The sequence below is a fragment of the Pocillopora verrucosa genome, chromosome 14, assembly GCF_036669915.1.
Source record: "Pocillopora verrucosa isolate sample1 chromosome 14, ASM3666991v2, whole genome shotgun sequence".
NCBI classification, from domain to species: domain Eukaryota; kingdom Metazoa; phylum Cnidaria; class Anthozoa; order Scleractinia; family Pocilloporidae; genus Pocillopora; species Pocillopora verrucosa.
Window position 1 is genome coordinate 4,001,441 of NC_089325.1, and position 25,724 is coordinate 4,027,164.

The window sequence follows — 25,724 nt, forward strand, 5'->3', positions numbered from 1 at the left end:
ATTTTTCACGTGTTCAGAGTTTATTATTTATGTCTTTTCACCCGGTAACTTGCCAACGTTTATACTTACTGTTTCATTGGCACCTTTTTATTTTTCGTCATTTTTTATTCCCACCTTATTACCGCTTTATTGCTACCTCGCGTAATTTATATATATATATATATATATATATATTTATATATGTATATATCTATATAATAAGCTCAGTTATGCACGCATTCTGATTGGTTCTCACTTATGATCTATTGGAAGACAGACGTATATATGACGTTATCATTAAAACTTTTTTTCCTTATTTTTTAATTCTTACCACATTTTGACGTCATCTGTGATCTATTACTGAACAGACGCACGGTAACTTGGAATCTATTTGTTAAATATATATATATATATATATATATATATATATATATATCGGCAACATGCCTTTCTTCTCGGTTTTTTGGCACTAAGCGCAGTTCTCAAGTATAACGGAACGCCGTAGTCACTTGTCTTTTCCTTTTTTTTGGCCTCAGCATTTTTTGCAATATCAATATTGGTCTCTTCTGTGGCCGTAACAATGTAATTGTTTTAGAGTTCTCTTTCCGTCGTGTTGTTATTTTTTTATATCATATGTTATGTAACTTTTGTAATTGTTTATTTTAGTTTCAACCTACGTCACTTCACCTTTAAGGAGTTAAAGTACATTGTTTTATTTCTACATGACAGGGAGTTGTTCATTCCGTGGCCACAAATTTCATTTTCGCATAGTGCAGTTTCAATACCTTACTTCTCCCCCTGTAGGAACCATGCCATCCATGCCCAACAACTCTATGCGGTAATAATTAATGAAATAGAAGACTCTGGCGTGTTCTTACTGATATGTAATAACAAATGTACTTTTATTGGACAAAATAGATCAACTGTCCATATTTTACATCCAGTTTTAAGAATGTTTAGGGCGATTCGGTCTTTACTCAGCTTTCAGTAAAAGCCCACCACAAATGTCAGTTGTCAGTTAGATTTTCAGCGATTTGTCGGTTGTCAGTTAAAATTGTGGTCAGATGTCAGTTAACCCCATCCAGACTATCTAGAATAATATGTCTAAATCCTCCCCCTATAGGAACCATGTCATCCCTGCCCGAAACCACAATCCCTCCCCCTCCCCCGAAACCACAATCCCCCCCTCCCTTCCTTACTCACCTTCCCTTGCACAGCCAGGTTTTGGCTCGGTCACACGCTAAAATTAATAGTAAGTAGGTGAAAATGAAATTTAGGCTAAAGTGACGTGATTTTGAAAAAATGAACTGTATGGGTTGATCCAAAGGAATACAAGAAAAGTGGGTAAATTTGAAGCCCATTTTCGTATTTTGCGTCGTTCTGAAACTCATTCTCGCCACCCCTAAGGTGGATACTTAGAGAAGTTATTCCTGTTTCCTCTGGCTGCCCTCAGATCCTCTCGTCCGTTACAGGTTGTGCGAATAGGGCCCAGGTTTCGAAAGAGAGCGCGCAGAGGATTGTTGTCAATGCAAAATATACATAATCTGAAACCTGACCTGAACGAAGTTATTTCTTCATAAGGGGCAAAAATGGCCTCAAAATTTGACAGTACCCAACTCAGCTTGCTCAAACAATTTGTCGAATTGTGTAAAACGAAGCCTGAACTGCTGTATTCTCCACAGCTGAAGTTTTTCAAAGATTGGGTGGAAAGGTACCGTAACTTATACGCTTTGTATTATTGTAATATACTGTCAGATAACAGGCACGTGCAACTGTACAATGCCTAGGTGACAATTTTGAACAGAGACCCCAAGTTATTGATTGCTACAGAAATGTACTGATACGTTTAATACGTTGATATCTCAAATATGTGTATTTCATTTTTCCTTTTTCCTGATGTCAGGTATGGTAGACCTCCTCGTAAACGTAACGTCCCCAAAATATCGAACGCTAATACCTCAGGCCTTGGCTACATTTCACTTTCTCGAAACCATACAATTTTATGTTGTTTTTTTAAAAAATCTGAAGTTTCCCTAGGATTTAGGAATTAATACGACGCTGTTTGAGAAAAAAAAAAAAAAAAACGTGTTACACTTGCGAGTCATTGCAAAGTGCAAGCTTTCACCTTACAACCAAGACGGAAGTAGAAGTTGTTTAAACTTCCTGTTTGTTGTAGTGATCAATTGTGCACCTTTATGCTCTCGGTATTTCTTCAAAAGATTTGTATTTTTGTATGTTTTACTGGAATGATAGATTGTATTCCTTTCCTACACAAAGCACAACTCTTAAACCCTTTAACTCCCATGAGTGACCGAGACAGAATTTTTCCCTACAATATCAACACAATATCAACAAGATAGGTGATGAGAATAAAGATAAATATTAATTTGGGGATAATAAGTTGATCCAATACTAAATTCTCTGAACTAATATCATAAGAATTGTATGGTTGACAGTAAGAAGAATTGCAAATTTGATATGGGAGTTAAAGGGTTAAGTTCACGCTCAAAGCACATGCGATAACCCCTCAAATGATGAGCACATGGAATTGTGATACGTGCACATATGCAAAAAAAACCCCTGACTACCATAGGAAGCTGATGCTCATTGTTGTTAATTCTGTTAAATTGCATTTAGCTGTATTATTTAAAGGTGTTTTGGTGTCATTTTTACAAAGGGTAGTTGTTTTATAACTTCCAAATGTAGTGTTGTGTGATTTGTCTGTTGCCCACATACACAAAAAATAGTTGTTACACTGAATCCTAAAAGAGTAAATCCTAAGGTTGAAGAATGCTATAGGGTATAATTTACTTTACTGCTGATAGAATTTCAGTGATATTCAATGAAACTTGACTCAACATCAATAAGGGAGGACTGCTCTAAGTATTATTTTGAGAGCATGATGGTAGACAGTTAAGTCTAATTACTCTTTACGATATTCTTCTTTTAAGCGTGGGAGGTAAGATTCCTCCACCACCAGAAAAACCTAAAGAACCAGAACCAGAACCACCTCCAAAAGCAGCAGAGGAGCCTCCAAAAGCAGCCAAGGAGCCTCCAAAAGCAGCTGAGGAACCTCCAAAAGCAGCTGAGGAACCTCCAAAAGCAGCCGAGGAGCCTCCAAAACCAGACGAGGAGCCTCCAAAACCAGCCAAGGAGCCTCCAAAACCAGCCGAGGAGCCTCCAAAACCAGCCAAGGAGCCTCCAAAACCAGACGAGGAGCCTCCAAAACCAGCCGAGGAGCCTCCAAAACCAGCCGAGGAGCCTCCAAAACCAGCCGAGGAGCCTCCAAAACCAGCCGAGGAGCCTCCAAAACCAGCCGAGGAGCCTCCAAAACCAGCCGAGGAGCCTCCAAAACCAGCCGAGGAGCCTCCAAAACCAGCCGAGGAGCCTCCAAAACCAGCTGAGGAGCCTCCAAAACCAGCTGAAGAGCCTCCAAAACCAGCTGAAGAGCCTCCAAAACCAGCTGAGGAGCCTCCAAAACCAGCTGAGGAGCCTCCAAAACCAGCTGAGAAGCCTTCAAAACCAGCTAAGGAGCCTCCAAAACCAGCTGAGGAGCCTCCAAAACCAGCTAAGGAGCCTCCAAAACCAGCTGAGGAGCCTCCAAAACCAGCTGAGAAGCCAAAGGCAGCTGAAAAGGATAAGGAAGAACCAAAGCCCACTGCTTCATCAGAAAAGGTATAATGTAGATCAACTCTCTTTATAAATGTCCAACTTCCTGGGGAGTAACAGTGTTCTTGTTTTCAGAGGACACCTGAGAAAATTTGCCACCCATAGTAGTCCTCTTATTACCACTTAAAATTGCTTGTAATTCTTTCAAAATTATCCAGTTAAAGGATTGATAACAGTTTGAAAATCTATAACTGTCATGCCTAAAATAGGGGAGAACGCAGGAGTAGAGGTGCGTAAGATGATTTAAAGAGATTGGGCAATTTAATTGAGGCAGGATTGCACCAAGGACATTTCAACTTCCTCTAAAGAACCAGGTCTAAATTGTTTAAACAGGACTTTAGAGTCAATAACATATTCTGTCTTAGAGCTGATTCATCCTCACCTTTTAGTTAATTTTAACAGGTGATGATTAAGTATGATAGTTTTTTTGGAAGATAATTATGGTATAACTCCGCTAACTCGAGCTCCCATCGGAAACAGAAAACAGGTTGAGTTAGCTGGAGTTTGAGTTATGGGGTGGTGTTGAATATCAAAATCAACAGCCATTTTTGTACACTTAGTTTCTTTTATTAGAGATTTTTTGATATGACTGTTTAGTTTGGAAAGTTTAGCTAAAGGTAGTATGTTTTCATAATTGCAATTAAAGATTAGGATATATCATTCAGCTACTGGTATGTCCTGGCTCTTTGACGTTTATGGGGCGACATTTTTTATTAAAGTCCAAGTTATCAGCCAAGGGAAAGTAAAATTATTGTTAGAGAATAGGGAGTTCAGATTAACTGAGTTCAAGTTAGCTGAAGACAATGTCAAATACAGGGGAAATTGGATCCTGTTCAAATTAGCAGGGGGTTTGAGGTAACCAAGGTTGAGTCAAAGAGGTTCTACTGTCAGTAGTAAGAAAAAAGCAAAAAGATAGAAAATTCACTTTTAATCTTAATGGCTCCCCTTTGCAGAAGGCTGCACCAAAAGAACCTGAGGACAGTGAGAGTGAGGAAAGCGATGTTGGTTAGTCTTACAGTTTTGATGCAGTATTTTCTTTGACACTTTGTACATGAGATTTTCAAAGATGGTCAATAGATAACATGAAATTCCTTGCTTATGACTGCATGAAAATATTTCCTTTCTAACTTTTGAACAGAAATTGACAAAGAAGGATGTCTTGAACCAGACAATGATGAACCTCAGCAAATGGGAGATGCAAGCATTGAAGTAATATTTCTCTTTTGAACGTTAAATTATTTTGTTCCCATGAAGTATTGAATAATAGACAGATTACCAAGCCAGGCTATTTTTAGTCAATATTTTTCTCTGGTATAGGGTATTGTGAAAAATTAACATTCCTTGTTAGACTGCTCAGTGTTTTACAAGCAGCCACCCTTGTCAAAATGGTTGTATTTCCAAATGGCCTTCTTTTCACAATTAACCCTTTACCTCCCATGAGTGACCAAGAGAGAATTTCTCCTTACAATATCAATACAATATTAAGCATAGAAGTGATGAGAATAAAGTAAAATACCAATCAGGGGATAATTAGTTGATCCAATACCAAATTCTCCAAATTGACATCATAAGAATTGTATGGCAGACAGTAAGGAGAATTACTAGTGAGATCTTGGGAGTTAAAAGGTGAAATGAAATTATCCATGTTGGTGTCCTGTACTAGTTGGGCATTAGTACCCCCTTAGCAAGGAGGCCACATGTTGGAGCAAGCAAGGAAAATAAGGCTTCCTTTGCACTACCTTTTTTTTTTGAAAATGGAACAAATAATTAACCCTACTTACTTTCAGAGTGATTTAATGACATGTTTTCCCAAAATTGGATTAATTTCCTCCTTACAAGTTAAATGCTATTTAAACCATACATGGTACGTTATGCTACTTTCATTTTGGAGTGCATTTCTGTTGAGTGTCTTAAATCAAGAGCACAGTAATCACAACAGCCAAACAGAATGAAGGAAATAATTTAACAAGATACTAATGAGAACTGAAAATGAAAACAAGCAAACTGCCTGAAATTTAGGGAAACATGAGTAACAAAATTGTGATTGGTTTTAGATTTTAATCTGAGTGGTTCAGAAAAAGGCTTACTTAATATTTAATTTTCTGATCTGATCACTTAGCAAAGTGAAACATTTGAACAATCCAAAAAAATTGCCCCTTTGTCTTAGTTATTGAACTAATAAGATGGGTTGATTTCTAAGGTTACAGATGAAATGAGGGAGGAATCCTCCACAAAGAGAATGGAAGCTATTGCAGCAATGAATGAAGGTTTGTCTGCTTTCTTAGCAGCTAGTAAAAAACATTTCACAACTGAATTTGTGGCATGAGTCTCCAATTGGACAACTTGTGTTGTTGTTCTCAGTGTCCCTCTCCTCCCAGGAGTAAAATGCTGGCTTGTAAGCTGACTTGGCCTGTTTTTCTTTTTTTTTTTACACTGATCAAAATGTTTCCTTCCCTTACAGGAAACTTGGATGAGGCACTCAAGCTTTTTACTGAAGCTATTGTTAAGAATCCATCTGCGAGCATGTATGCTAAACGAGCAAGGTATAAATTTATAATTTATGACTAAGTTTTCAACAATTAATTACTTCTTGAGCCATTGCATCATATGAAAATGAGAATGGGAAATAACTTTTTTTAATTGATTCCTTTTAATGGCATTATTTCCAGTTGTTTTATTCGCATGAAGAAACCAAATGCAGCCATTAGGGACTGTGATGAGGCTGTAAAGATCAACCCTGACTCTGCCCAACCGTACAAATGGAGAGGACGAGCACACAGGTTGGTATCAAATTGTTCTATTCTTTTCCTTTAGTTCTTGTCTAAACTCTATGAAATGTTACACCTTTATTGGATCAGTGATTATTTAATCTCACTGTTAAAAAAATGAGGCCTGAACATTTCTTGTTGGTGAGCACAATTTTACACGTCGAGAAAGCATCATACCTACATATCTGTTTCCTTCCATTCTGATATTATCAGGTAGTGGGAAAACCGCAATCCCTGGCTGTACTTTTTAAGTAGTAACCTTGTGGTACCACCAAAGAAAATTCCTTTTTCAAGATCCTCTTTTTTCAAAACCATCCAAATCAGGACAGCTGTTTGTCTCAGACTTTTGGGTTGTCAGTTAATCCAAAATCCCAATGTCTTTCAAACCTAACAAAATATGTTCAATGTATTGTTGTCAAGACTCCTGGGTCATTGGGCAGAGGCAGCCAAGGATCTTGCCATGGCATGCAAACTGGATTTTGACGAACAAACTGATGAGTGGCTGAGGGAAGTGAAACCAAAGGTACTGATTTTTTTAATATTTTTAATTCGTTTTTTATTTAAAATAATTTAGAGATAGAAAGATTATGGGCAATCAACAATTGCTCTTGAGAATTTTAACAAATCTCTTAGTTTATAGGAGAAAAAAATTCTGTCCATTTGTTGACTGTCTTTCATTACAAAGTTATTGTTAGTACAAGTGTATAAATTTACATTTATTTACTGATTGATTTGAATTATTTTTTTCTTGTGTGCATGTAATACCTAAATTGTTTTCTCTGTTTACTATCAACATGTTAAAAAGCAAACCAAAAACAACTTTTTTCTGTATGTAGTGGTTATTACTCACTTTCTTCATTCAATTTTCGAAGAATTTTGGGGGGGGGGGGGAAATATCGAAGCTTCAAATTGATTGGTGCATAATGTTAATTAGATAGATTGGCTTATGTTAACTCTCAATATTGTAGGCTGGCTATTTTACTTATTTTAATGATCATTAGTTTGATCTTAACTGTTTATAGATTTGATTAAGCATTTTGTCATTGTGATTTACATAGGCACAACTTCTACTAGAGCATCAGAGAAAACAGGAACGGAAACGTCTGGAGAAAGAAGAGAGGAAGAAAGAAGAGAAGAAAAAAGAAGAGAAGAAGAAAGCAGACATGTAATAGGATAAAGACTTTTATTATATAAACTTTTGTGTTTTGCAAAGAGTTCCAGCCCTGAGAGAAAGTGCAACTGAACATGTGTAAAACTACAACAATTTTTTACTTGTGATTGATATTACCAGTCAGGTTGTTAGGTTGATGAATGAATGACAAAGCATTCACTATTCTCAATCCAAGGTCACTTGTTAACTTTCCTTGTCAGAAAAGGCTTTTGGTGTCTTTACAATAAACAGAGTTGTTGTTCTTATGTTCAACGCAAAGAGGAATTCCATATCTATGCATGCTCATGTGTCTTTCTCCCTATGTGCAGTTATCTTTTCTGTTTTGTCATTGATTTGTACAGCTGTAATTTGGCTATCACGTATTGATCTACACTTTGTTTTTAACATTCCTCTCATCAGGAAAAAGATGAAAGAAGCTCAAGAAAAAGCTAGGAAGGTAAGTTGTCTCCATAGGGCCAGTCTTTGTAGTTTTTAGAGCAATTTTGAACCAAGTGTTGAAAGGTATTTGAGATTGCTGTCAGTTGTTTTGGCTTAAACCTTAAATAACAACTCTTCTCTTACAAGAAAAGTTGCAAGAGAGTGTAAATGAAATCTATTCTATAGCTAAACCAGATCTTGTCCCCATAAGGGGTAGGAAGGGGCAATATCATCACCAACTAATTAATCATAGAATGATCTCAGATATAACAAAAATGGCTTTTACCTGAACCAGAACCCAAAACAAGCACACTCAGATTATCCAAAAGTGTAATTCTAAATTTCTTCAAGTTTTTTTGAGTTTGTTTAAAATCTATGAAGGTCACCAACTGCTCTTTATTCATTGCAATTTCCTGTTATCAAGAGCATAGCTTCTTACGCGAGTTTTCGCTCATGCTCTTTCCTATACTTCCTCTTACCTTAACAGGAAGAAGAGGAAAGACAAAAGAGGCAACAGAGGCAACAGAGGTCACAGGAGCACACAACATTCCGTGGTGGCTTTCCACCTCCTGACCTAGGGGCAGACCTTGGGGAAGACGCATTCCCTCATCCTGAGCCAGGAGGAGCAGCCCCTGGAGGTATTTATTCTGACAATTCTATCAGAAGACATCCTTTTTACTGTTGAATAGCAATGTATACATACATATTTTATTGGTTCGTCCCCACGGGGCTTTTCAGAGTCGATGTTACATTAAGTGCTCAAAAATCCCAACTGGCAGGAGTCAGATCAGTTGGATATTTACACCGCGCAGCCAAGGAGTTAAACTCAGGGCGACCGAAAACAAATCCAGTGAGTGGCAGGTGGAGGACTTGAACCTGATAACAAGTCCAGCGCCCTAACCACCTAGACACAAAGTGTTGTGTCTATGTAGTGGAACTGTACATATTGGGCAAATTTATAGTTGCAAATATCAAGGAGACTGGATTCCATATTGACCCTTTATCTTCCATAAGTGATTAACATGTAGCTTCTCCTTATGATATCCATATCTTATCCAGCAAACAGGTAATGAGAATACTCAAACTCATCAGGTTGAAGTTGCTATCTTAATCTAACACCAAATTCTTGTAACTAATTTACAAGGAAATGTCTAGCAGCTAGAGGGGAGAATTAACAATCTTATCCTAGGAGTTAAAGAGTTAAGAGTCAGAAGAACAAGGCCATCGTGCTTTGTGATAATCATCCCGGGAAATGTGATTAACTAATGAGACTCAGAAACTCAGAAATCGTTACTACCCCAAAGTTTTATACTGTCAGATTGGTTAGAGTTGTTGAGGGGGGGTGGGGGGGGGGGAGGGAATAGGGAGTGGGGAGGAAACAGTACTCGTAATTCCTTAATTTCCTTCATGCCATTGTTCCAGGTTCCAACCACGAGTTCTTTGACAAATACTGATGTGAAGTGTGGATCATGGAAGCTCAATAACCCACTTGAGTGAATTCATGTAATGCTATAATACTCCGGTTGTATTTTTGAAATTTTCAGGGACCGATACACCAAACTTGAACGAGCTTCTGAGTGATCCAGAGTTGTTAGAAGCTTTCCAGGTTGGTACTAAATGTTGTCCGTGTCGTAAATTGTGTCACAACCTCAATTTTGAATCGAGTATCGAAAGTGATCCTGGATTGTGTGTTTTCTTACTTCACCACGCTCTTTGAATGGTCAAGAATTCCCTCATTCTGGCTCAACTAGAGACTCTCTTTTTGATTTTCAGGATCCTGAAGTGATGGCCGCCTTCCAAGATGTGAGCCAAAATCCAGCAAATCTCTCAAATTACCAACATCTTCCCAAAGTCCAGATGATCGTCGACAAACTCGCCGAGAAGTTTGGTCCCGCGGGATCTGGCCCGCCACCTGATACTAGCGGGTTTCCCGGGGGTGGTTTTCCCGGAGGTGGTTTTCCCGGGGGTGGTTTTGGAGGCGGTTTTGGAGGTGGTTTTGGAGGTGGGTTTGGAGGTGGGTTTCCTGGCGGGGGTTTTGGTGGTGGCTTTCCTGGCGGAATGCCATTTGGGAACATGTTTGGCGGCGGGCGGTGAATTACAATTGTGAACTCGAATTTACTTTGGATTTTTTTTTTCTTTTTGCTGCGCAAAAGCAAAACGTGAAACAGTAACTAAGTATTGTAGTCTTAACGACACGAATCGCTTTGCGTTTCAAAATAGAGCGACCTCTTTTGTTAAATGTGTAGCCAACCTCGTAATAGCCGAGGGCGATAGTGAGTTTGCAATTCTACTATTTCTACCAGAAACCGAAAGGAAGGGTCAGTTTGATCTGGTTAAACTACTTAAAAAGTGAGGTCAATTTACATTATAATTTTCAGTTCACAATTGAACTTTTAGTCCTTTATACCAACATACTTAGAAAAGCCATAGGCTGACGCAGTTTGTCGGAATTGTTCCGTGGGATGTCTGTGGCATACCACGATAACAAAAAATCCGGCTGGGTTTCTTTTTCATTCTTACTAAATTGTAACGACCACAAAACTGAAAAAAGGCAAGATTATTACACCGTTAACAAACTTCTAGCACCAATAAATTCAGCACTTAATCTCAAAACAAGTCCTTAAAACATAATAAATGATCTGTGGTTCCAAGAAATGATTCGTCCTTTTCGTTGAATTTATTTGCAAATGCGCCTCTTCACTCACACATTATACCCTTTTGTAACTTCTCGAGGAAAACATATTCCTCGTCTCCATTCTTCAGAGAACTGAATCAGGATTTTCACATCGAGTTGGATCGTGGCGTAGGGCTCCAGGGTAATGCATAGCATAATCTTTAAATGTCTCGAAACTCAAATGGATATTAGCTAATCATATTTCGAGCCCTAGTCATAGTCTTTTCATGATGTGCTTTCAATCCTCCCATCTAGAAACATCTTTACTTTACAGTTCACTCAATGGCAAGATTTCCGCATAACCCCTAAACTTCATATGCATACTGTTGTTTGCTAAACGAAAACCACGGATTGCTTTTGAGACTTGAGCTTAGTTTTGGAATAGTATAAGGTTCTATGGAAACATTTCCCACACAGGTATTTCCTAAGTTGTTTTCTCTGTTACCATGCCAATATTTTGTTAAAGGGAGTAAGTTTCTAAAGAAACTGTGGTGCTACGTCGGGGGGAGAGTATAACAGGTAATTTAATATTATCAAGTGAGTTGTTAACGTAAATTGGCCTCCGAAAAGAGTTTAAAAGCTGACGTTTCCAGCGTTAGCCCTTCGTCAGAGCGATTGGAGCAGATCAGAAAAATATTTTGTTAAATGTGTTTCGCTCCGAGTTGAATGTACTTTTGCTCAACAAACAATCACAATATTAAGTTGTCTTTTATCTCCCCTGTGTAATCCTGACCTTGGTCCGTTCAAGGTGACGTCAAAGGTGCAAATGGTAAATCTTTTACTGTGCATCGCGTGTAATGTTTCCGGAGAATAAGATGTGATCGATACTTCGCAGTTGCTTAAACAATTGATGTTTTTCTCGTCAAAACGTTTATTTCTTAATTTACAATCTAGATCACAATCGTGGTTATTCTACAGTAAAAAAGGCATTGTCTTGCACTTTATCTCAGTTGCTCCGTTAGCAAGATGTTAGCACCTCGACTGACATTGATAGTGGATCGTGCGATGTTCGCTTAGTCAGATAGCTTGAAGAATAATTTAAAGTCAGCTTGAATGATATGGCCCGAAAACACCTTGAAAGAAACCGAAATTGGAGTGTTTCAGTTTCTCCGTAAGCGAAGGTTACAAGCGCAATGACCAACGCCAAGAATCATCTGGTACAGAGAGGCAAGTGAAAGACCAAAGTATGATGCTGAGTGTCCCAGATATTACGCTGACATCCAGTTGTAATTCGCTGGAACCGTCTCGATTTAGGACCAGACGAGCCAGCTTTTCAGGCGTTCAAGACATCCGGCTCTCGCGGCCACGATTTTCCACCAACACCACCTCGCAATCACATCCCCCGGTTCTTAAAGAGAGTCGGTCTTCACCGGTCTCTGTTATTGAGATGCAGCCACAGCGGACGTCTGACCGCCGAGGATCCGTAGGTCAACGCCGACGGTCGAATAGTGTATTTGCGAAGGGTCTGGTACAGCCTGCCTTGGTGCTGTTAAGAGTGAGACGTCGGAGTAGAGCTTTGAGCTCAAGAGAGATCAAGCTATTAAGGGTGAGTTACAACAGGTTATCGAGGTTTGTAAAGCGTCAGGATTTTTTGAAAATGTATCTAAATTTGTCAGTTCATCAATAAGACCAGGAAAAGTGCGCTCATCTACCTTCAAGGGAAGTACAAGACCCATACAAGGACTGGACTACAAAAAGAAGCGGAAAAGGAGCCTAAACGAACTTTTAAACCTTTCTTTAATTCCAGAGACAATTTGATGTTGTATCAAGGTGACATCATCCACATATTGACTTCGTGTCTACTTCTCACCTGTTTGCCGGATCATGTGCTGAGAGTAGAATTTTAATTTTCGATCACTGTTAACAGCTAAGAGCTAATTCTTTTGCATTGCACTTACATAACGCACTCCGAGAAGCCGAATCATGTGAAAGGTTTTTAATCCTGAGCATAATTGGGTATGGATTTCCTCTGTGCTCTAGGAGGAAGTTAACACCTCGGTTAAACTTAGTTTCTAAAATCAATCCACAGAGTTTTCCTAACTGTACCCGTGTAACACTCGAGGTGGGTTTTGTCAACCAATTGTACGTCCGCGCAGGCGTATTTCTGGTCCAGGTTGTAAACAGGTTGAGTGTGCCGATTTGCCTTCAGTTGCCTTATTTTTGTTCCCAAACGTTGATCGTCACACCAACGCGCGGATAGTAGAGAGAACCTGGGTGTTAATTGATTTCCGACGCGAAAATTAATTTTTCGATTGGGAAAATACCCTGACTGAATTTTGAACGGTATGTTACGCCATACCTGGGAACAAAGATTGCCACGATATATTAAAAACAGATGGATTAATTTTTATACCGGAATGAACACTTGAAAAATCCGGAAGCCTGAAATTAGATCAAAACACACCCTCGTATTTAGGTACAGAGAGCGAAATCCAGATTTCGGTGCGAAACTAATTCCTTAAAACCTTGTTTCTTGACGTTATGATTTTAGTTAAATCTAGTTTAATGAATGCCACAAGCCAATAGATTATGTTCCTGCCTTTGTTTATTGTTCTGCCAGGATTTGAGCGCACGCAACGATCGTTCGTCACGACATTACTGATATCACGCTTTGTTGCAATTAACAAGCCAAAAGAAATGCAGTTTCTAATTCAAATTAAAGAAAAGGTTGTTCTCGGTAATTGTTTGTTTTATTTAGATTTGAAACAAATTATTGTTATCACGAAAACACTCAAAAATCGAGAAGGGTTTTTATTGAAAGGTCAAAGGTATTTAACCTCTCTACTCGGATTTCTCTGGCGTGTCAGCTCAAAATTATATCCAAGGCGACATGTGATACAGTTGATGTACTTGCCTCTTAGTCATATTCCCCCTGTTTTGAGACTTTTCAAGGGTTTATCCTTTCCTTTCAACGACGTCAATGCTTCCATCGTTTGAAAAGAGACCGTATTTGTTTTCAAAGCGAGATACAAATCCGAACTGGCGAGAATTAAGTGCAGTTAAGAACGTCATCAACGTTACAGACGTCGAGTGTTCAGTAACCGAGCGTGAACGCGCTAAAAACACTAAATCGCGATTACATTCTCGATCAAGTCATAGACACGATAGCCTTCCTACGATAAAAGAAACGTCAGCCCCAGATTTAACACGAACTTCGACACCAAGCACAGCAGCGGTAAGCGATGAAGGCGGTCAGTTGCTTGGATCGAAAAACGAAAACGTCCGTTTGTGCATCAAACGATGGAGGAAAATGGGCCTGAGCAGATCGAATGCGTCCACCTTTCATTTCGAGGTAAGTATTCATCAAACAGGCTATAACCGCAAAGATAAGGTTCTAAACAATTTTATTCCGTCGTATTCATTTAATAAGCTTTTTCCTTGTCCTAAAATCAATTGTTATGGCTCATGTCTAATACAACGGCTAGGAGAACGGCTGGGTGTATCAGTATGCCACTTGCAAGTTATCAGGAAATTGAGTTTATCATTGTCAAGGCAATAATTGTTTAAATTTTTAGGTTAAAGGATTTCTCAAGCTCGTAAGTGGTTAACGTAACTGCTTCCTTCTTCAGACGTAAAAAGAGTTTGTCTCGAACGATACGATTAGTTCGCAACAATATATTTAGGCCGGGGTAACAGAAAGCCGTGGCACATGTCAAAACTTAACGATTGCAGTAAAGATTTACCTCAACTCAGGTTTATACGTTGTGTTTATTTTAATGTCCTTCCTTTCCTTTCTCGTATTGTCGGTCTCTCATTTCCCAAGTATACTTCGATTTAAAATATTGAAATTATGATATCTTTCTAAGGTGCTGAAAATAACGTATAGCGTATGTACATGCCCCTTGATTTTGAAGCCGAACTAACTGTCAGTCTCGATGTAAAATGAGGGGAAATGAACTCTGAGGTTGTTGGTGATGATCGCGCCGAAATTTTATAAGCGCTTTGCATTGCCGAAGAGTATTTCCTTTCAAATGAATCAAGAATAATAGAACAGGAAAAGCATGAACGTTAAGCACAGTGTGGATTCATTTTAAAAGCGCTTGGGTCTTAAAGTTTGAAACGGTAAACCGCAGTTGAGTGACTATAATTCAATGTAAAACATGGTGCGACCGAAGTGGAATCAAATGGCGCGGTGACTTTCCGGTTACTACGGTCAGACTGTCTCAGGATATTACCCACCGAATAAGCTGGGAATTTTGAACAAATAGAGAGCGCTCCGGGCCTGAAGCGCTCTTAAAAATAAAGCATGCAAGTAGGGTATGAAGATTACCTCAGTTTCCTTCATTCTCCTAATTTTGGTGTCCCAGCTGCAGCGGCGTGGAGCCCATCCGGGCTCGTTATGCCGAGCAATACGAGTTTATTGGTTATCAAATGCTACATGACGTAGGCCTTTTATTTGCATGGGGCCGATTATTTATCATCAAAGTTTAGCCGTTGTCTAACAAAACGGCGTTCTAAACTATTTTAAATTTAGCCGAATCTTATATCTGAACATTCATTTTTGTAAACAGTGTCAAGCGAGCCAAAGGATAGTAGTGAAAGGAAATTTATTTAGTGAAAAAAACCCTCTTAAGGGGAATACATAGGGCACACTGCTTGCGTAACGCCGCGGTTTCGGTTAGACCTCTTAAAAATAACCGGCCCTTAATGTCCAGGATTTAAATGGTAAACTTACAGTACTTCTTTCAGCACTGACACAGATAAGTTTGTATCTGGCAAATACTACCGTATTACTACACTTTTTCTGGCAGATGTGCTCACGAAATAATCTCTGATCTGTATGTATATTTAGTCTTTATTCAATTAGTTAAATAGTTTGCTTTATTTCCACAGCCCCTGCAGAGTTTCAAAAAATTAGCAAGAATAGTGCTGATTGTGATTAGACTTGGAAATGCTCTTAAAAGGTGGGTTGCCATTTATTTTCTTTAGGAGAGTCAATCTCGAGGCGTGACATGTGATGAATGTACCAAGTAAATCTAAAACAAAACTGAGCGCTATGAAATATCGGCGCTGAGGAGATTTTGTGTATTTTCCGAACGCTGATCTTAAATCCGGAATAACACGGTTACTACTTGCGCGATCTCATTGTTAAAAGCGCTTAATAACATCATTAGCTTTTATTAACAAGCGCATTATTTTTCCATCTAATAATCGAGTGAGAGCAACGCCAGGCAAGCACGGAAACGCGAATGACGCACGACACAAGGAGCAATTTTCTCCTTTTTTTGCCCTCCTTCACCCAGGCGTCGCCCAATCTTCACGCTCTTTTGGAGAACGCATCGTTCTCTCCCCGTTCTCGCCCCTCAATCAACTTGACATCGATTGACAACAATAACAAATGATGCCCGTTTTTCAAGCTATATTATCAGTCTCCTCTCAGTCTTTCGTTGAGCATAGGTGAATATCTGAAGGTATAGTATACAGATTAAAATGGATTCATGTGCCTTTTTTGTTCAGTGACCCCAAAGCCATTTTCCGCGAGGATGGAATTTCTAAGTCGTTACTGGAGATCATGGAAGGCTACATGACAACAAGAGAAAAACACTTAAAGGGTGACAATAAACAGAACATTCCTGGTTTCTCTACTTCTGCTCTTGTGTTTGACCCAAAACAATTCAAGGCCAATAAAGAGGTACACACTAAATGCGCTTTAAATCATTTAGTTTAAATAAGCAAAGATTAATGTTTCATGTCGGACTCCCTCTACAGATGACACCACCCTTCAAGGGACTCAAATTGTTTAACCCCAAATCAAAAAAAGTGTTTAAAAACGATTTTGTATCTATATCATTGAAAAGGGACACCTCTATTCAGGGAACGCTTTTCTATGTCCCCAAGGCGTTCTGTAAATGAAAATTCGCTTTTGATGGTTTGGAAAGAATGCCAGCTATTTAAGAGGCCAATCTCACGCTTCCTCTTTAGTCAAACACTATTAATTAAGAATCGACAGGTAATAAATGTAGGCAATGCATTAGAAAATCGCTGTCATTAAAACATCAGCCGATGGTCAAAAGCCGGTGTCCACATTTGCAAGTTTACATTTTCAAGTTTTTTCTGGTTTTATTGACAGGTAAAGATTAGCAAGGAAGTCAAACAGTTGTTAACCACCTGGCCAGATGTGCGCACAAGCGACCAACTTCAAACTGTGAGTTACCTTTACATTACTGAAAGTTGAATTGAATCGCTGTTATTCGAGAAGTAGGCTTAGGGGAACACGACCTATTTGAAGGGGATATAAAAAACATTGAAAAGAATTCAATTGTTTGGATAGACAACGACACATGCTGGGGAAAATGTCTGTCTCAAGAATACTATTGTACTCACCCGCCGAAAAAACAATGGGGTCCCTTAAGAGAGAACTGCAGGGTAACTTGTGTATGCTTCAATTGATGAACTTTACACCGAATCAGTGGGCTCCTACTGAATGTCGAAAACATGTTATCGCTTGTAAGGCGCTTTAAAGTCGCAAATTTAACAAAATAAGTAAAAATGATCTCGTAGTAGGTCACACTTCTTTCCTTAAGACGTTTGTTCATGTCATCTCGGTTTGTTCCAACAGGTGTTGTACGCTCTTCAAACCTTGGAATCTTTCTCTGAGCTCCCTCTCCATATGCAACAAGATGTGTGCAAAGTTGCCTGGTTACAAAGGTATAAAAAAAACTTACAATCGTTTTTTTTCTTCTTTAAAAATGTCGTGGTTCCCTCGTTTTGATTCGTTAAAAGGTCATGTTACTTGAGGTTACATACCGTGAACAACTTGAAGCCTTTGTCGCGGAATAAACAAGGCATTTTGTCGCAATTTCTGTAGCACGCTTTGGAAGTTTTTCGAAACTTGGCGTTAAATCAATAAGGAATTTCTGTGATGGTTAAATTATTTGTTGGCTTTTTTGTTCCTCAGAGCCGTGATCGACTTCTTTCGTTAAAAACCAATCCTTTTAAATTTGGTTTGTTTTTTTGCTTTCTTTCAAGCCTTCCCCCGAATAAAGTAATCATAAAACAAGATCACGTGGCCGAAAACTTTTATTTCATCATCAATGGAACGGGTAAGTAACTGATGTTAAATCCTCGTAACGCTCTACAAAGTCAGTACACCCAAGCTCATTCTGAAGGTTAACCTCTCGCAGGTTTCATTTCACACTCCTCAGACTGCCTCCATGCATCTTACCAAATCTCATACCTATTCTCATTTTACAACCTCGATAAAGATAATTTATGCGTTGCTTTATTGGCCATAACGGCTAAGGAATATTTCACTAGCAGGTTCCTTAAAACATAAAGCTTTGATGGTAGCTCCTCGAGCTCGTTGAGTAATCAATATGAGTTGAAATCGCATGCGTTGAGGAGAAGATACGTGAGTAATATTTACTTAGTGATCGACTGAGTGGGGGACGGTACTGCTAGCCGGAGTGAAGCTTATTCCGGAAACACAAGAAGAGGTCGTCAGAGAGGAAATGTGAAATCATCGGTAAAGAAGAGATACACAAGACAAGATAAAGAGTGTTCTTCAAGGCTTTGCACTTTTGCTCCCTTGGGTGTTTGACTCTCGACAATCATCTCCTCTTGCTTCAGATGCGATTTACCCAAACTCGAATCATTTGTTGTCCTGTTGTGAGATTCTGCTCATTAATAACTGTTTTTTAATTTCCTTATCACAATGTAGTAACTGTGCTATCCGAAAATGATCCAACAAAGGACTCGCCATTTACGTCTTTGGCAACACTGAAGAGAGGATCCAGTTTTGGAGTGAGTAGAAAATTCAGTTTATCTAATCGTCAACAGGTTTTCATCTGAACCAAAACCAGCCATTGTTTGGTTAACACCCCCGTTTCAAAAAATACGACTGCATGTGCATCAAACGTTATTAAGCAAACTGTCTTATCATCCACGTATCCGCTGTCATATGGTGAGGTGTGGAGAAGTGACAACTGTGCTAAGAGCCACTATCTTGTTAAAAAAAAATTTACAAACTTTGGTGACCCACCAACCACCACTCAGTACTCATACTGAGGCTTACTTTTTTCATCACCAAAGTGAACTATTGATTTCTTGAGAGCAATTTTTGTGATGCGTCGGCGGGCATGTAACATTTTCCGATTAACAAATGTTTGCAAGCTTGCTATGGCCTTCTATTCTAGAAAACTCGCTGTGGCTATGTAATGACCGCAAGTCGCGATCAAGAAACAGCAACTTCACTGCATTTTAAAACAACGCGTTACTGCACTGCGAACTGAAACAGTTGCCATCTGCCAAAGTACTTCCCTGTTGCCAGGAGGAAGAGAAGCTAGAGTTGGTGAAAAAAGTGTTGGTATCATTACAGGAGGCTCATCAGATAGTTTCCTAGCACTGACCTTTCTGAAGTCCCCTCCAATCAGTGCCGCATTATCACTCTTGTTACCTAAATACTAAGAATTCTACCCACCCTTCCTTTCATGAACACCAACATTAAATATTTCAAGATCATTTCAATTTTTTTTAGGAGACTGCCATTATGAACAACGTCCGCAGGACAGCATCTGTGGTCAGCAACGATCCTGTTCAGCTCTTAGTAATAGGAAAGGAGGTAGAATCTTATTACAAGATCACAGTTACACAGAAAAAAAACCTTATTTTAGTTAACAAAGATCAATGGTAGGAAAAAGAAAGTCGGTTTTCGTTGTTTCTTGTAGGATTATAAGAGAATTTTTATGGGTCAGACCAAATCAGGAGAAGAGCCTGCGCATCTCAAATTTTGCAGGTAGGCAAATCTTTTTCATGTAGAACATCATTTCTCATTTCCCTCGATTGGTTTGCTTTTTCCATTTTCGTCCCAGGAGTTCTCTTTCGCTCTTTTGCATCCTTTTTCGAAATGATTCCCCTCCCCCCCTCTTGAATTCACTAGTAGAAACCTTTTCCTGGGACTTGCTGTCTCAACTCTTTTCCTTCCTTAGATGCCTTCGCGAGTGGAACAATGCCATATGGCGGGAAATCGTAATAAAAGCGCTTGGAGAGGCCCCTCATATTCACACTGGGCACCAATCATCCAAAAAATGGAACTTTTTGTTCACGTCGTTCATTTTGGCGTAAAATCCATAGTATACCACTTGTTAAACGTGCAGTTCTGAAAATATCTACAGATTTCAATCTTTTCATGTTGACTTTTCAGAAATCTAGACTTTCTAGCCGACTGGCCGGTTGATCTACTACTTGCACACCCGGAAAACTGCCTTTTTCATTACTTCAGGTATGCTACGCAAACTGTGTACAGTGGTTACTTGTGAAACAGTCTCTAAGGATAGCTCCTTAATTTTTGTTCACATATATGCATTACAATAACTGAACACACGCCAGCTCCCTGATTGGCTGGCTGACCGAATGACTGCCTGAGCGAGTCACTCACTCAGTCAGTCACCCACTTACTTGCTCTCTGAATCACTGAATGACGTCCCAAATTACGGATTGGCTGGCCTCACTAAGAGACTGAATGCTTGAATGATTAAACTAACGTACGGACTGGTTTGGCAGACTACGAACCGATGGACTATCCGGTTTATCCCTGACTGACTAACTAAGCGACTTGGTGACCATTTGAGTAACTGATCTGACTTACCGACTGGACGAGATCAACTAGCCAATTAACTTATCCATGCACGCGCTGACTCACTGACTAATAAACCGTCAGACCGACCGATGGACTGACGGATCAGCGGACGGACGGACGGAGGAACCGGCTGACTGACCGACTGACTACTTGGTGCACTTTCTATCTGCTTTCTTGCCTGCTTCTTTGATAAATCAGTGACAGTTTGGTGGAGAGCTCGCTTTGTCAACTGATCGATGAAACTGGCCGTTTCTGTGACTGAAACATCGACTATCTTTTTATTTTTTTATGCTGCATTTAAGCTTCGGTTCAACGATTTTCTTTCACTCCTTTCTGACTAATAGAATTCTTAATCCCATTCTTCTCTGTAACTTTGATTTTTTTCGTTTGTGCGTCTTGTAATTTTTCCTATATTGTCAACTTACCGACGTTTTTTGTTTCATGAAAAGAAGAGGAACAGTGATTGTAAAAGACAGTAACAAATCTGACTGGCTATACGTCATTGTCTCGGTGAGTCATCGTGGGGGGGGAGGGGGGGGGGGACATGTTATGACTGATCTGCAAAATTTTACACCGCCGCAATTATTTTCCTCCAGACGGGAAATTTAAATCGGGTGAACGTCGTATACCCTCATTAACCCTACATTCACAATCATGATGATGCGTCACTGACAGAAGATATCGAGGACATTTTACCCCAACTACGCCATCGGCTAATTTACCGCTTAAGGTTTTCTACTCTTGATATTCGATGGTCGACTGCTAGCGTCATCGATATCCTCTTACAAATTCCTGGAGCTTATGCAGCGAAGCCCCACGGGGGGGAGATGTAAAGAACTACTTGAACGACATTTTGGTAAATGTATGTAGGCATGTACGTTTGGTTTGATGTACGACGAGCCCCAATAGGTTGCAAAACGTTCCCCCGCCGACAATGAAGGTTGGTTAGCTAGGATCACTATTTGTTTTTTTTTTTTTTAGGGAGTTTGCCAGATTCTTTTGAGACTTGAAATATCCAAACCAAAGTTGTGTGGAAAAAAGCATTATCGATATAGCGAAGACATAACCGCAGCAGAAAAATTGGCGCATTTAACGGTGGAACGTCACAGGAAAACTAATTACTCCGCTTCCAGATTAAGAAGAATGCCAAAGAACATGGACAAATTAGGTGGGTGGAACGGTGAGAGATATGAGGCAAAATTCCATGCTACCTCTTACAGTCATCATCATTGTTCCCTTCTCTTCTTAGGAGGGGAAGATAGCGCTTCCTCCACTCTATCACTCTATCTCCAGGGTCCCCCCCTCTGTCTCCAGACTGCTTGTTCTTTCCCCTTGGGAGGGGGGGAGATGGTGCTGCCTATCTCCAGGATCCTCCCTCTGTCTCCTATTTGTCTCGACTTCTCTTTCTATGTCTTTAGGCTTCCTCTCTCCGTCTCCAGACTGATTTTTCTTTCCCCGCTGCTGCTTGCTCTTTATTCCTTAAGCTGCTCCCTTTTTCTCCCTAAGATGCTTCCTCCCTGTCTCCAGGCTGCTCTTCTTCTGTCTTTAGGCTGATCGCTCGCTCTCTTCAGGTTTCCCTATTCCCTGCATCTGAGCCTTGCTACTTCAGTGCACGTGCTCAATCTCCTCTTGAACCCGTTCATGCCTATATCTCATTTTAGAGCGGTATGATAGTACACGGCTTTGTATGGTGTCCGCTTGAAAAAGATTTTAGTGCGATCAGCCAGATATAACTTCTGCTTGAGTTCTGTTTTGTTTTAAGTCACGTCACAGTCGCACACCAAGCAAGAGTCTAAAGCAGTGATGTGAGAGAGATGACAAGCTTAAAGAAAAATTGATTTTTAGTGTAGTAATTTGTTTTTTTTCTTATCACCAGCTTTCTCAAGATATCATGTGGAAGGACGTCGCACAAAATCCCTTCCACCTGTGGTAGGAAAAAGACTCCATGACTCCATACAGGCGCGCGTTTTTTGAAATGTCTCTCATCTTGTTTATGACATTTTCGCTTTGCTTCTTTTATATCAACAGTTCCCCGTCACTGAAGTGTCGTCCACCAACAACAGTCAACTTAGAAAACAAACAGCCTTTGTGCAGTTGGGTCTTCTTCATCCTAGGAGTGTTTTCGTGAGTATTGTCGTTTCCAAACTGCTGACTGATGGATCCCTTCCTTTACTCATATGCCCTCTTATTCCTCTAAAACGTATTTGTGTTTGTTCGTGTTCCTGTTTCAAGGGTTTATCAACGCTTCCTAATTTTGATGAAGACTCTCAACTCCTTCAACAAGCCAGTGTCAGCCTTGTGAGTAGCTATGACATAGTTTGTAATTATTGGCCAATCTATGGGTGAATATTAACAAACAAACATTCTGGTTATTAGATCCTTCCTCCACCTCTGTCTTAGATTTCTTAATTCTCAAAGGCTGAGAGAGGAATAGAATTAGTCGCTTGTTGATGATGAACTTTGCTGAGATTTCTAATCAAAATTTTCGTTTCCGCAACTAAACTTCGCCCGCGAGGCGAGTCACAAAATTCGAACTATTCAGAGTAATGACACGGTGATGGCAAGGAAATGAAGAAATGAGCCGGAGCGACCTGTTTTGGAAACAATCCACTTATCAGTAAGACTTGCCACAACGACTGACCGCCCACTATGACTGATTAATAAATGATGAGTATCATGATTATATTCCTCCACTTAACTCCTTTTTTTCCAATGCATGGCAATTATAATTCCTCGCCTACCTCACCGATATGCCCCCTAACAAGCTTTTCAAGCCCAGGGTTTGATACCGGAATGCAACATTAAAAGCACTTCTTCGTTTTCATTATGCGAACTCAAACAGAAAATTGTAGACAATACTTTCTGTCTCTGATTTCAGGTCAGTCGAGGAGCTGAATGTGTTATGATTTCTAAGAAGTTCTTCATAAGCCAAGCAAGCGAGCTAACCAAAAAATGGATCCGACATAATGTAATTATAGACTACTATTTTACCTTTATCTTCAAACGTCGTCTATCTAATTATCACTCCCATTGGAACCTTAAATGGTGGAGTATCTTACGTGCCTCGGTCGAGTCTCAAAATAAAAAATCCACAGCAAACGTGACCTTTCAAACTAAAGGTTTAAGACTCTGAGGCCATTAAAACTGAGCTCACTGTAAGATTGTATAACCTGCCTTAATCCTTTAACTCCCAGAAGTGATTGACATGTAAATTCTCCCTGTAATATTTATATGTTATCCAGCATACAGTTAATGAGAATTTTCAAACTTATCAAGTAGAAGTCGATGTCGTGATCTAACACCAAATTCTCAAAACTGAATTACAAGGAAATGTGTAGCAGCTAGAGGAAAGAATAAGCTGCGATAGGATGTTGGGAATGAAAAGGTTTAAAGCCGAAGAGGCACCAAAGACTGGGACTGAAATGGTGGCGGAGGTTTTCTAAACCAAGCACAGAGCACATTTCGGCAAAATTGGTGTAATCCTGGATCTAATCTCGTACCCACATCCTACCGTGTTATTTAACTGGAGTGTTTAGCCATGGAGGGTCTGGGTATGAGATTATCCCGCATCACCTTTCGACTCTGAGATCAAAAATGCCTTTGAAGACAAGTTTTGTTCTAAGATAGAAATTCCGAAACATTGGTTGTCATTGGTGTTAATTCTGCAGTTCTGACTATGAAATGAACAGATCTAATATCTTAAGCATTAAAGGACTATCACTTACTTCGTAAACTTCAGTTTTAAGAAGGGAGTAAATTTCTAAAGAAATCGTGGTGTTGCGTCGGTGGGAGAGTATAAGAAGATAACTTGGTATTTTCAACTGAGTTGATAACGTAAATTGGCCATCGTAGAGAGTTTTAGCTGACGTTTCGAGCGTTATCCCTTCGTCTGAGCGAATGACGAAGGGCTAACGCTCGAAACGTCAGCTTTGAAACTCTTTACAGGGGCAAATTGGCATTATCAACTTAGTTTATAATACTAAATTACCCTGTACGCTTTTTTACTTTGTCTCATTTAAGGTGCGTTCTTACCCGTCAAGAGAGACGCTTCAAAGAAATCTTCAAGAAAGGATCAACTGGGATGCTTACAAACAAGACGTGATACAAACTGTTATAGCTAGATGATATTCATTTTGGATATGGAAGATCATTGTGAGCTTACCCAGTTACAGAAAATCTTGTAATCTTCAAAAATTGTTCCATTTTAAGTTTCAAAAAACGAAATGTTGACCTCCTTCAATTTGTTTTGATTTGTTTCGTTTTTAATTACGGCAGTATTATTATTTCTCTTAGTTAGAGCGTGTGCTTTTATTGGCCAATTTAGCGAGCCGAATTTCACTGTAGGGTCCACTAAATTCAAAGGTTTGTCTGAATTCAAATCCTCCCCCTCCAATTGAACTTTACAGGTATAGTTAATACTTTACTACCCTAGTTTATCGGTCCGTACTGTAAGTTACGGAACCTCATATTTTCCGCTTGGATTTATGGCCCTAGCGCTTCGCGCGCGGGCCATGAATACGTGCGGAAAAAAACTCGGTCCGTAACTTACAGTTTGGTTACTCTGTTAGTTAGAGGTATATTTGATATACTTGACTTCGCCTTATCTTCTCAAGCAGGATTGGTTCTTAGTTTTGGCTGAGTCGTGCTTGACGCTTTGAGTTTTAAAATAGCTCCGTAGCATACTGTGTTCCTGAATGATCTCTTCTTAAAATTATGGCTAGAAACAAAACAAACAAACAAAGTGACCGTCCGTTTTCATAAGATTACATTTTATTCAAGCTGAAGGTTAACTGAATGATGACCTTGATAGTTCTGAAACACACTGTTACCATGACACCCCATGAGACAAAACGAAAATACTTCTAAACAGTGCACACAATTACAATTACTTCGATCGCCTTGAAATTATCGTTCCTGTTCATCGAAAAGCATCAAAAATAGGGGACGTTGGCAGCACTGTGAGCAAAAGAAAAATGATAAAAATCAACGTACAAGAAAATTAACTTCATTGTTTGTTCCATATGTTTGTTCCCACCTTTCCCCCAGTCCCCTTCCCCATCTCTCCTCCTCATTCCCCCTTCCCACCCCCCAACTTGGATTCAGAGGTAAGTGTCTCATTGGTAAATTAACCCTTTACACCCCAACACCAGTATACATTTCACTACACTGTTCCCTACACATTCCCTCTGATACTGACAAGGAGAATTTTTTTGACAATCAGGAGCATCCTGAATCAATGATCGTTTCATGACTTTTTGCGTTGGATTCAAGAGTGAAACTGAAAGGAGAAATTAGAAGTTGGTCACTCTTGGGGATTAAAGGGTTAATTTCGTGTGTCATATATGCAGTATGCTAGGCCAGCGGTATCTCTTCGAGGACGATGTTGTCCAAAGACTTTGCGTGTAGAAGCAAGTGCGCGTACTTTCACTCTTGAGGATTAAAGGGTTAATTTCGTATACAATAATGCTG

General features: G+C 39.5%; 2 protein-coding genes across 2 annotated transcripts; both read left to right on the forward strand.

Moving 5' to 3' along the window:
- The first annotated feature begins 1,522 nt into the window (after positions 1-1,522).
- On the forward strand, positions 1,523-10,659 carry LOC131795131 (uncharacterized). Its single transcript, XM_059112702.2, has 13 exons — positions 1,523-1,690; positions 2,931-3,654; positions 4,602-4,653; positions 4,787-4,857; positions 5,849-5,915; positions 6,110-6,191; positions 6,318-6,428; positions 6,837-6,939; positions 7,475-7,581; positions 7,987-8,023; positions 8,492-8,642; positions 9,549-9,610; positions 9,778-10,659. The coding sequence occupies exons 1-13, from the start codon at positions 1,569-1,571 to the stop codon at positions 10,096-10,098; spliced, it is 2,010 nt and encodes a 669-aa protein (XP_058968685.2). The 5' UTR covers positions 1,523-1,568; the 3' UTR covers positions 10,099-10,659.
- Positions 10,660-13,510: 2,851 nt separating this feature from the next.
- On the forward strand, positions 13,511-24,495 carry LOC131795128 (cyclic nucleotide-binding domain-containing protein 2). The gene is made up of 17 exons (XM_059112700.1): positions 13,511-13,970; positions 15,512-15,582; positions 16,136-16,310; positions 16,749-16,823; positions 17,238-17,326; positions 17,648-17,721; positions 18,339-18,421; positions 19,155-19,238; positions 19,345-19,412; positions 19,821-19,898; positions 20,705-20,765; positions 21,237-21,423; positions 22,132-22,184; positions 22,284-22,379; positions 22,488-22,553; positions 23,134-23,223; positions 24,276-24,495. Exons 1-17 carry the CDS (start codon positions 13,599-13,601, stop codon positions 24,378-24,380), a joined length of 1,827 nt encoding a protein of 608 aa, XP_058968683.1. The 5' UTR covers positions 13,511-13,598; the 3' UTR covers positions 24,381-24,495.
- The last annotated feature ends 1,229 nt before the right edge of the window (positions 24,496-25,724 follow it).

Bases quoted from the DNA above. Each gene is read 5' to 3' on its own strand.
- LOC131795131 (XM_059112702.2), top strand. From the start codon at position 1,569: ATGGCCTCAAAATTTGACAGTACCCAACTCAGCTTGCTCAAACAATTT. The intron at 6,192-6,317 runs GTATAAATTTAT...CATTATTTCCAG, and splicing joins ATGTATGCTAAACGAGCAAG to TTGTTTTATTCGCATGAAGA. The intron at 9,611-9,777 runs GTTGGTACTAAA...TTTGATTTTCAG, and splicing joins AGTTGTTAGAAGCTTTCCAG to GATCCTGAAGTGATGGCCGC.
- LOC131795128 (XM_059112700.1), top strand. From the start codon at position 13,599: ATGCTTCCATCGTTTGAAAAGAGACCGTATTTGTTTTCAAAGCGAGAT. The intron at 15,583-16,135 runs GTGGGTTGCCAT...TTTTTTGTTCAG, and splicing joins CTTGGAAATGCTCTTAAAAG to TGACCCCAAAGCCATTTTCC. The intron at 22,554-23,133 runs GTGAGTAGCTAT...CTCTGATTTCAG, and splicing joins AACAAGCCAGTGTCAGCCTT to GTCAGTCGAGGAGCTGAATG.